General features: G+C 40.8%; 1 protein-coding gene across 1 annotated transcript in view; it reads left to right on the top strand.

Moving 5' to 3' along the window:
• Window positions 1-2,024: 2,024 nt before the first annotated feature.
• Window positions 2,025-12,644, top strand: part of tmeff2a (transmembrane protein with EGF-like and two follistatin-like domains 2a) — a 197,228-nt gene continuing 186,608 nt past the window's right edge. The window contains exon 1 of the mRNA XM_014163911.2: window positions 2,025-2,822. Within this exon, the coding sequence (XP_014019386.1) occupies window positions 2,636-2,822 (187 nt within the window). The 5' untranslated portion in view covers window positions 2,025-2,635. The remainder of the gene's footprint in view (window positions 2,823-12,644) is intronic.

Genomic DNA, 12,644 nt, shown 5'->3' with positions numbered 1-12,644 from the left:
CTACCGTCCCACCTAGCCCATAGAAGTTAAGAGTGATGGAGTCCACTGTGTTCTTAGGGACCTTCAATGCTGCAGAAATGCTTTGGTACCCTTCCCCTGATCTGTGCCGCGACACAATCCTGTCTCGGAGCTCTTCGGACAATTCATTCGACCTCATGGCTTGGTTTTTGCTCTTACATGCACTGTCGACTGTGGTAACGTATATAGACAGATGTGTGCATTTCCAAATCATGTCCAATCAGTTGAATTTACCAGAGGTGAACTCCAATCAAGTTGAAGAAACATCTCAAGGATGATCTCATAGCAAAGAGTCTGAATACTTATGTAAATAAGGTATTTCTTATTTTTTGTATTTTTGGGGGCACAAAAGAACAACAGTTTTTGCTTCATCATTATGGGGTATTGTGTGTAGATTGAGGTATGAATTAAATTCAATCAATTTTAGAATAAGACTAATGTAACAAAGTGTGGAAAAAGGGAAGGGGTCTGAAGACTTTCCAAATGCACTGTACTTTAACTGCTTAATTAACTTAGGAACCACACCTGTGTGGAAGAACATGCTTTCAATATGTTTGGTATCCCTCATTTACTCAAGCGTTTCTATTATTTTGGCAGTTACCTGTATTTTTATCTAACAAATTGCACCTTCCTGAATAAACTCCAGAATAAACCTCAAGAACAAGATTTTACTGGTGCTCACGAGGTTCCTAATGTTTAACATCTGTCTGGGTGTTAAGTCTTTAAAATATAACTAGCAAATATATAGTTTATTGTCTAGAAACCTATCATTAGCTTCATTGATGAACTCAGCTGATGGTGGGAGTTAGCTGGCTATCTACTGTAGCTCTTCCCCAGCAGTTTCAGCCTAGCTACTGTAGCTAGCTACCTATTAAAAAAAAATCTTTATAGATAATATAAATATATGCATTTAGAGCCGCCTACATCAATGAGATCATTAAAGACACGTTGAAATAGCATTAGGCTGAATTCGCTAGCTAGCTTTCTTACCTAAAAGAAGAAGTGCCTTGCCGGGAGTCCTCCATGTTGTAATGTGGCTACAAGCTAGCTACCTGGGTATGTAAACCTCACGTTGTATGGGTCCCGCCTTCCATTTAGGTAGTCAGTCAATGTCATTGTAGTAATTCATTGGTCAATAATGCTGCCAATCGTATTTGAGTAACAAGTCTTTGTAGATTTGCAAGCTCTCATATCGTGCAAGCACAGGTGCAATTCCAGAGAGCACTGGCAAGTATACCGTGAGCAGGGGGATGCATGTCGACACCTAATTTCTTGCGTTCAATTGCACTTTCTGGGCACGCAACATTTTGGTCTGAGCTCTTAACTCTCTCTCAGCTCCTCAACATGATCCTCCGCGTCCTCGAGATTTTTTTTTATCTCAACCCTCTCCAACTGCGCTCAACATTATTTTCTGCGCCTTCGACTTGTGAGACGGAAATTACCCATAGGCATATTTACCAATCAAAAAAATGTTAGCTGCCATGGACTAATTGAGAGGGGGGTCATTGGCTAATTGAGAGGGGGGTACAAAATGGGAGCCAGTTGCCCATCCCTGTTCTAAGGCGTAAAAATAACAGTGCCTTTGTGTCTGACAGGATATCAATTACTGGGTCGAAGCAGCTATGGCAACAATATGTCTGTGAATAATATTTCGAATATTGAGGGATTTTAGCATACAGGCAACTCAGTGACGGACTCGGCATCATTTCATAGCAAATCAATAATCCAAGCCCCAGTTGGACGAATCGATTTCTGCAACCTTTTTAAAAGCAAGTGGCCAATTAGATTGTGAGTACATCTCTTCCCACCCTTCCTGCATGGTTCAGCTGTGACTAGAGCCGAAACCCGCCCGTTCCAAGCCCAAACAGTGAACAGACACTGACCGTTGTGTCCACCACAAAGCCGTATCTTCCTCCTTCCTCTCCTTCTCCATCGCATAGCTTCTTCTCTCTCCTCCAATCAGCGTTCTATAATTACCGAGAACCCCCTCCCCCCTCTCTTTCGCATCCGACACCACGTGATCATAACCAGACCTGTAACCTGCTGCTGGTGGGCGCAACGCGGAATCCAGAGAGATGAGGAGGCGAGCGCAACAGACAAACTCACTGCGCGTCTGAACACAACTACGAGGGGAGCGCTTGTCAAGGAAGCCCGTGGCATTTCTGGATATTACTAGGACGTCTCCGTATCGAAACCGAGTGATATAAACATTATTTGTTTCAATTCCTTCCACCAACCCCCTTTTTCCATCTTTATTTTCTCTCCTCATCGTTGAGCATCCTTCCTCTACCTGCCTGCCCGTCCTCTTTCACTGGTTTACCTGACTAACTTTCCCCTTGACACCATCCCACACACCCTCCATTGCCCGCCCCCTCCCCCCACCAGACCTTTTCAGTCGAACCCCCTTCATATTGTAGCTGCGCCACCTCGAATCGGGCGGAACCCGTTGGTTACTCTACAGCACTTAATGGGGCACGCTTTCTTGCACGGAAGATGTCCCTTTCTTGGTCACTGAGCGCCCCGGTGAAACAGCCAACGTCTGGACCGGAGTTGTTGGTGCGTGTCTGCCTCTTTTGCCCAGCTCGCTTGTGTTGTCGGGGTACGCCGCTGAACTGAGATGGGTCTATCGGTGGCGGCGGCGGCACTACAGGAGCCCCGACGCCCGCACCAGTGGAGCCGGACAGTGGGAGATTGGGTCTGGATCACCGTCGTTTCGTTTTTAGCCACTTTACCTGTAGAGCAACTTTGCGCTTTCCCGTCATCCCTCAGCGACTGTCAGACGCCTACCGGCTGGAACTGCTCTGGTAAGAAAGCCAAGGACTCGGGGGCATTTCTTTGGGCTACATTATCTCCCGTCTGTCTGTTCTGTCTGCCTGTTCCAGATGTTCGCAATGGTACGCAGGGCGGCTGATAGTTTTTGTGGTAAACGGTAATAGAAGTCCTAATGCATATGGAAATTTGGGGTGGACAGGCTGATACATTATCGAGGGCATTGTCTGCAAGTAGCATCGTTTGGGTTTTACAGTAAAACCTGATTCCAAATAGCCAAGGAGTGAGGATGGTCATCAGCCCTCGAGAATTTCAGGGTTGCCTAAAGGTCCCATTATATTATAATACGCTATGACTTTATCATCGACAACATACACATCCATTTATTCGCAATTTTCTTCTGATTTACCAAAGTGGCACATTGATGTAAATGTCCATGAAATTAAATGTTTACCTTTCTTGCATTGTTTCGCTTAGAAATCAATTAATTAGCCATATTTGGCTATTATTATGAGCCTGTTATTATTATAACTAGCCTATTTTATTATTATTATTAGTCACTGTTGTTGCGGAAGAATTTGCGCGGTGCAATGTTTAATTGCAGTTATTTCTCAACATAGGTTCCTCACTTGAGGAATTCAAGTGCCACATTCTAGTTTATATTTTAGACTCCCCAAGAGTCTACAGTGGTCTGAAATCCTCCTATACACTTCTATCAATGTCTCCAAGTGTATGTTTAATTCATTTTAATAACGCATGGATAACGTATTATTTCTTAACTTGTGAGCAATTGGAAATGTCACCAAAGACAATATTTAATCCATTGCATGCACTACAATGCATTTATTTGTTCACTATAGGCTTCTACAAACCATTTCAATTGTGTAATCTATAGATTACCAGAATACAGCTAGCCTATTTGTCTGTTCTTTAGCCTACTATACGGCGAAATATAGCCTTTTCTTTTAATCTACCTGGGGCTGTTCCGTTACCTGCAGGAGTTTCATTTAGTGCTACCCGGAATATGAACCTTACATATTTTTTTTATAGCCCGGTGTAATGTAAACTTGTTTTCCATTTTCTGTGCCAAACCGATAAAAACATGGTCGCGAGGCTGTAAAGCACGTTCGCGCGACAGCCTGCCTTTGTAAATCATCTGACTGTGCCGTCGTAGATTTTCTGTCGCGTTTCTAAATTTGAATCCTAAAATAGCCTCAACCCTTTACCCCACATTTGAGAACAGTAGGCCTGAGTGCTAGAGCATTATTCAATACCCACTGATTTTGCATCGTGCAATTATCACTGTTATTTTGCCTGTAGCTTACATAAAATGCAAAATGATTGTGATGACAATTTATTATTTTCGTTAATCCATACACTTGGACCTGTAGCCTTCAACTAATTTTCTTCATAAGCATATGCATGTACTTGAGAAAAGCACTCTACTAACCCCCAGTCCAATTACCCATCAGGTTGCTTATTATCACACAAGAAATGTAGATAAGCAAATAGAACATTCTTGCTAAAAAATACAGTGTCTAACAAACTTTGCATTTAAGTGGAAATGAATGCAGAGCACTACCTGAAAATGGTAGGCTGCAAGGTCTGAATGCTTAAAAGCCAACATTAAATATTTGGCCAACATTGCCAGAGTAACAGGTTACGATGGCAATCTTGGGACCAGGGGACTAAATATGCTATCCTGAATGCGTTTTATGTCCCATTTCCTCAGCCAGTGAGGAATGACTTGAGTGCGTCCCAAATGGCACCGTATTCTCTATGTAATACACTATGTTTGACCAGGGCCCTTAGGGCTATTGTCAAAAGTAGTGCACTATATAGGGAATAGGGTGTCATTTGGGACATATGCTTGGTAGCTAAGCTATTACTGAACCGCTGTAGATAATTAGGTCAAAACTCTGTCATTTATCAACCCCGGTTTGCATCCCTCGTTTATCTCTAATGGTCTGGACTAGACTTAAGAGACTTATTTTAGTCTTATTGCCTTTTCACATCCTGAATGTCTATCTTATTAATGGATTCATATAACTAGTTTCACTTTGTTTTTTAGGGTCTAAACTTTGTGACTGTGGTGTGTGTGTGTGTGTGTGTGTGTGTGTGTGTGTGTGTTCATAGGCCTAACCAACATGGTCAAGTTCATTGAAGGTAATTGTGAGGGTGAATGCGTTGTTGTTGATGATGATGAAGAGTAGGTGTCCCCCACTCAAAGCCACATGATCCTCTTAGGGGCTGTGTCTGAGCTTTTATCCCTCCCAACATGAAAATGTAACAAGTGACACATTGTCCATTATGAACATGAATGGTCATCCACAATGATGCAAAACACTGAAACATAAATAGCAGCTGGACTCAATGGAAGCCGCCTTCCTCGTCATGGTCTATATAAACTAATGATATAATGAATGGATGTTTTCAACACCATGTCCGTGGCTGCTTTGACATGACAGTGAAAATACTTTGATTGCAAAGCAGGAAATGCATTATTTGTCATCATATCCTACTTTAATGGTAATATAAATAATAATAATATATGCCATTTAGCAGACGCTTTTATCCAAAAGGTGTGTGTGTCTCTGGTGTCAAACACACATTGTGTCTATTGGTGCAGGTTATTATCGTGTAATTACCATTTTACCATGTCAATTCTGATTTTAGGATGATCTTATCTGAAATACCCATGACACAGTCTTCAATAGAGATTGTGGACTAAAACCTATTAGGAGAATAATTCCATCAACCTGGGCCTCGTTTCACAGATATGTTTTTAAAATTTGTGTTCATAGCTAGATCCAAATGAAGTTACATCTTTAGCAATTGAGCTGTTTCCCTAAAGACGTAAAACACTGTTGCTCTAAAACTGACCAACGAAACGTAACTCTCTGTGAATATGAAGTCATTGGTTTAATAAGAGGCAACGTTTGCAGATATTTCCACAAGCTGGTGAGACTCTCTTGAGTTTATACAGTCAGTGTTTATATTGCACTTCATTATTAACCACCGTTGTAAAAAAAACTAAAAAATCATTGAACGCGAGAAACCACATCCAATAGAATTATCAGTGGCCCAAGGTCAACAGAATCTCTGGATAGAGGTGGAAAATCCTTCTCTTCACAAGCTGCCCCACATACATTATACACAGAAAAAGATAGCTGAAATCAGGAGATTGGGAATTATGTGACGAGAAAGGCCCAATATCATCTAATCGAAACAGGATAAAAAATTGCTAGGTTTACAGATGTAGGATATTAATTTGATCATCCCGTTGCAGGATAACTTTCCTGCTATGCAGGAAATGTAAAACGTGCAGTTTATTTGCAGTTTAAATGGACTTCTGAACTTTGTTTCCATTTAGAAATTTTAGACTTGATTTTCCCTTACAAAAATGTTTGTTAATTATAATCCACATAATTCACATTTCCTGTTGCTACAGGATTATTTTCATGCTGTAGCAAACAGGCTGAAATTAAGATCCTAGATCTGTAATTGTTGACTGCTTGCCTCCAGCAACCTTTCAAACAGGCCTTTTTGGATGTATAAATCACCGTAGATTAACTAATGGCCATGACCTGAGTTCCCCCTTTCATTTACACATGAGAGATCAGAAAGAGTGCTCTTGAACACATAAATCCCCCGCTCTTTGCAATGCTTGTTACCACTAACAAGCAATGGTTCTCTTACAGGAGAAACAATTCAAAACTGTAGCCAGGAACTATGACATACTTGACGTAAGAATGAGGTCAAAGAAGAGTCTCACCCTTGCTGTTGTTCTGTTCTACATTTCTAATTTATTCCTTCTTTTTTTGACCAACACAAGGCTTGAAAACAGGGAATGTCCTATAGAGCTATCTGGCTCTATGTGACAGATGCAGTTCCACGTATGTTGGTGACGCATTGGGCTGTGGAGAAATTGCTTTGGGTTGCATAAGTGCTTTGCTTGCCATCTTAATAGTTGTCATATAAACATCACCTTTTGCATATTTGATGTTTGCCAGCTTGTTTTGGTAAATTATTTAGTTCACTGTTATCTCCTCCTTTAACAGTGGGTGGGGCATAGGAAGTACAAATAGTCTTGGCCTCTGACATGGCATATTTTGCAGCTAAGAGCACATTAGGCCTGGAGCAATATACAGATGTAGGATCTTAATTCGACCAGTATTGTCACAGCAAAATAATCCTGCAGCAACAGGATTTTAACGTTAAGCCCATAATGTTGTTTGATGGGTGGTTAAACTATAAGCTGGCCAAAATGAGGCTGCATGAAAAGTGCAATACTGTTAATATAACTGTGTGTTAGTGTGGGTTTTCAGTGAATTTATGTAAATCACGAAGCTCATCTGCAATTCTCAGCAACAACAGAGTGATCAAATTAAGATCCTACATCAATTTTTTATCTTGTGGAGGTGCCGGTGGGGCTCCAACTAGTGTTGCTCTGGTAAATAATGGCCTGATGGAAACAAAGCACCCCCTCACATGATTGGTTCATAGTTCAACGACTGCATTAGCAGCTCACTATGTGTAAATGTATGTATATGGGTGGGTATTTTCACACAATTCTGGTTTAGGCATGCTTGTGAGTGGTTAAGGTAATGGTTAGCGTAGGGGTTAGTATATAAACACGTCTGCATTCGACCAACTACCACTTGTGGCCTTCAAGTCCTGTGCGTGAAACGCTCGGCCGCCCCAACCTACCAACCTGCTCACCAATTCCTGTAATGACTATTGCTGCATTTTCTAAGAATGGCAATATGTTTAAAGACACACAAACTGACCTTCCCATAGACTCACTTCGAGGCAAGCAACACTGAACCATGCATGAAAGCACCAGCTGTTCCGGACGACTGTGTGATCACGCTTTCTGTATCCAATGTAAGACCTTTTAAACAGGTTAACATTCACATGGCCAGACGGATTACCAGGACACGTACTCGGAGCATGCGCTGACCAGCCAGCAAGTGTCTTCACTGACATTTTCAACCTCTCCCTGAACCAGTCTGTAATACCCACGTTTCAAGCAGACCATGATAGTTCCCGAGCTCAAGAACGCCAAGGTAACCTGTCTAAATGACTATCGCCCCGTAGCCAAGAAATGCTTTGAAAGGCTGGTCTTGGCTCACATAAGGATAGGCAACAACACGTCTGCTACGCTGATCCTCATCAGTGAGGCCCCTCAAGAGTGTGTGCTTAGTCCCCTCCTGTGCTCCCTATTCACCCACGACTGCGTGGCCAAACACGATTCCAACACCATCATTAAGTTTGCTGATGACACAACAGTGGTAGGCCTGATCACCAACAACGATGAGATAGCCTATAGGGAAAAGGTCAGAGACCTGGTAGTGTGGTTCCAGGACAACAACCTTTCCCTCAATGTGAGCAAGACAAAGGAGCTGATCGTGGGCTATCGGAAAAGGCGGGCCGAACAGGCCCCCATTAACATCGACAGGGCTGTATTGGAGATGGTCAGGAGCTTCAAGTTCCTCGTTGTCCACATCACTAAGGACTTATCACGGTCCAAACACACCAACACAGTCATGAAGAGGGTATACCAACACCTCTCCCCCTCAGGAGGCTGAAAAGATTTGGCATGGGCCCTCAGCACACTGGGCCCTCAGATCCTCAAAGAGTTATACAGCTGCACCATTGAGTGCATCTTGACTGGCTGCATCACCGCTTGGTATGGCAACTGCTCGTCATCCGACCACAAGGCGCTACAGAGTGTAGTGCGAACGGCCCAGTACATCACTGGGGCCAAGCTTCCTGTCACCCAGGACTTCTATACCAGGCGGTGTCAGAGGAAGGCCCAAAAAATTGTTAAAGTCTTTATCCACACAAGTCACAGGGTGTTCTCTCTGCCACCACATGGCAAGCGGTATCGGAGCGCTAAGTCTTGGACCAAAAGGTTCCTGAACAGCTTCTACCCCAAATTCATAAGACTGCTGAACAGTTAATTAGATTTTCTGCTTTTCACCCCCTACCTACATGTACATAGTACTTCAGTCAATCACCTAATCAAACCTACATGTACATATGACATATGAATCAATCACCCCAATTACCTCGTACCCCAGCACACTGACTCGGTACCGGTACTCCTTGTATATAGCCTGTATGTAGCCTTGCTATTGTTATTATATTGTGTTACTATGATCTTTTTATCTATTCGTTAATCTTCTTACTTTTTAACTGTATTGTTGGGAAAGGGCTCGTAAGTAAGCATTTCACGGTAAAGTCTTCACTTGTTGTATTCAGCACGTGACAAATAAAACATTTGATTTCAATTCATTTGTTACCTGAGTGTTTTTTGCAGTTAGCAAATGTTAGCTACAAGCAGCTCACCGATTCATATTGTTCCCGAAGGCAGTAGTGTATCACAGGTTCAAAAAACACTGAGCAACAACGAGAACTGTTACTGCTACTGTACCTGAAATTCTAGGCTGGACCAACCCATAAATGTCTGTCAGGGAGACACTACCTCACGCCTGCACATACTTTATGAATTGTACCTTTAGTTTTCCAGGTTGGCCTATATATTTGAGTCTTGTTAATTTGTGATTTTCCAGAAATCCAAGAATGTCTCAAAAAGAAACACCGCAAGTTCTGAGATTCAATGTCTTTTGAAAAAAAAACGTGTTTCTCACCCACTCTTTTTTCTTTCCGTTTTTTCAGAGAATAAGTGGATTGCAATACTTTCAGCCTAGAACTGAGAACACAAGACACTTTCGGCTTCACTACTGAATGTCCTAGATGTTGGCAGTCTGTAGCTCTGACTGTGTCTTTGAGTCTATGGCTTTGGGTCTGACTGTGCAGTAATTTATCTGATTATGTAACTGCTATGACTGTGACTTGCTTTTTGTGTCTGACAGTCAGCAAAGCACAGCTATTGAGTCTGTATTCATATCTGGTATCTATTTGACTCTTTGGTCCACATTCATTCACAGATAAATGCAGACTGCATTGCGGTTGCACTCACGAGCATTAAAACCACCACACCTCACAAGCTGTAGAAACTACTTGTCATACAAGCTGTCCCATCACCCTTACGGACATTGTCATTAGATGTTGACACATAACCACACCTGTCCTTAAAGTTGAAATCTGTTTCGGTGAAAGTGCCACGTCCATTTGCGATATTACAAAAACGTTTCTTCAAATATCGAACAATGTTTTTTTCCCCTCGAACATCATTGTACATCACTGCACGCGTGATAAAACAGAGTATGTAGTGCGATTTTTATTTTATTTTTTGTTACGTTGTTGGATGCTCATCTCCTCCTTTTCAAAAACAAAACAATAACAAATGATCTGGGGTGGATCTCAGCTTTAAAATACAGCAAAACGTTCTGACTAAACCTACAGTGGCGTTTACATTCATCTGAGATTGATTGTTACTGTCTTTGTGCCTTTTCATATGACATTTACTATTTCATCAATTTACAGTCAACAAATGAAGTGTAGTAATTGCTCCCTAATTGTAATTTGAAAAATTTATATTTTTATTGTCATGTTTATCTTTCAAAATGTTGTCCTGCAAACAGTTGGGATTTTTCAAGGGAATTTTTCTACAATTGTCTGTTTAATATGCCTATAATGTATATAAACATATGTACAGTACTCCTACACTAAGTTATATATTATTTCATATATTGATCTTAATGTGGTGCCACTTCTAAAGGCAGTTTATTGCATTCCAAGAGCTATTTTTGACAAGTAGGATACATTACCTCTCTAAACTCCTGGGGCACTGCTCATGTGCCACATTTGACACCTGCTTAGTAAATCCTTATGCAACTTGCATGCCATGTATTCTAGCATATTACCCAAGGAAACACAACTTGAAGTGATTTAGGCTAATTGTTTTCTGTCAGCGGTAGAAGAGAAACAGCTCTATCTTTGAGGGTGGGTCAAGTTGATGTTTCAAAGGCGTGTTTTTGAGGTGATTTTGGATTACTTAGCAGATTTTGAGATGTATGCTATTTTAGGACAATTTTGTTGGAATTGGCTGGTGCTATTTTTCCCATTCCTTCCGTATATTCTGGATAGCCTATGGGTGATTCCCCACGAAACTAGAACAAAAAAGACCATGAACATTTAATCAATAGAAGGTTCCTTTGGAGGAAGGATTGTTGACATACATTTGACATTTGTATCTTGAAGCATAATTGAGAAATTATTAATTGAAGTTGGAACATTTATGACATTTTGGCCATACCCAGGCCTCCTTTAAGACTCATAATGTTTCATCTGTAGGTGCTACAAAGCAAACATTGGTGTCATATGATTAGTATTTTATTTTCAATAATAATTTTCTTACATTTATGAAAATGTAATAATATAAACATGAATATAGATTTTTTTATTTGGCAAATTATTGTATATATTGTTGAACATAATATACTCTATAGGAATATCAAAGTTTCAGAGTGGGATCTATGATAGTTTTAAAGTTATGGCCCATTTTATACAGAGACATTTGCTTAGTTGGCAATGTAACCAATCACAGGCCTCCTTTTACCACCAGCAGAGGGTGACCATTTTGAATCCATTTTCACATTCACTCTGTTGGAAATGCTTACAAATTGGATCATAATTCTACAAGTAACAAGAGATCCCACTCTGGAACTTTGATATGCCCATAGAGTATATAATGTTCAATTATATATATATATATAAAATGTGACAAATCAAAAATGATATGTTTTCAATATTCATGTTTATAATTTTCAATACTCATAAATCAATCGAAGATGAAACATTATGGAGTCTTAAAGGAGGCCTGGGTCAGGCAAAAAAGTGACAAATATTCCAACTTCAATTATTTCTCAACTATGCTTTAAGATACAAATGTCAAATATGTGTCAACCTTTTTCTTTTGTTCTAGTTTTGTGAGGAATCACCCCAACTGTATATGGCAAAAATACCATGGGATCGCCTGAATTTAGAACACTCCCAAGGTTTGAAAAGGCTGACAAGTTTAATTTTGGAGTATTGTATCCTTTAAGTGGGCATTTCTAAAGACTTGTTGGTGAATAAGGTTTCCGGGACTAAACAGGCTATTGTTAGTGTGCTGGGAACACGTGAACACCTCTGTTTCTTTCCAAGAAGTGAATTAGCCTGTAGCATGACTGCTACCATTCCTCTCCGCGTGAGTGTCACCCATGTGTCAGCCCCTTGCCACTTTCCCAGGGCCCTCGTCTCATAAGTGCTTCAGTACAGCAGCCATATAATCCAAGTGTCACTCCGACGTCCATACTGCTGCTTCTGGCTGTATGATTATGTGGCGCCGCTAAGAGCTAACACTTGCTGCCCATTAAGAACCCATGTGAATAGCAGGTTGGCTATTTTAGCATGCTAGACTCCTTTCCTCTGAGCAATGAGCACCATCCAGAGAAGAGAGCTTTTAGGCTGATGGCAGGAGAGTTGGGCAGCACTCGGGACAGAAGTGCCGTCGTAATGTTTAATCCATCACCTTACTACCCATCCCCTCTTGAAAACAACATTGTCATGTAGCTGGCTAACAATCAACAACACATTAATTGCTGAGCTTTTAGAGGCCAAGTGCATGACTCAGATTATTGCTGTTTTCATTTTATTTTGGAAGAAATGTCAAGCAGAAATTGCTCATATGACTAAATTGGCCTTCTATTTGAGTAAAACATATCAAAAAGTGATAGCTTAGGTTATGCATAACTACATTGAATCCTCTTTCAAAAATGTTGAGAATCTCTTATCTTTAATCTCAAAACGTGAAACACACGCATAGATGAAAATGTATATTTAGTGTGCAGGTACTGTACATGAATGACATGAATGTCAATTGTCCAACATTTCTGAGCTAACTC

The sequence above is a fragment of the Salmo salar genome, chromosome ssa21 (genome assembly GCF_905237065.1).
Source record: "Salmo salar chromosome ssa21, Ssal_v3.1, whole genome shotgun sequence".
Classification (NCBI taxonomy): domain Eukaryota; kingdom Metazoa; phylum Chordata; class Actinopteri; order Salmoniformes; family Salmonidae; genus Salmo; species Salmo salar.
The sequence above is the reverse complement of the archived record's forward strand: the minus strand, read 5'-3'. Positions and strand labels throughout refer to the sequence as shown.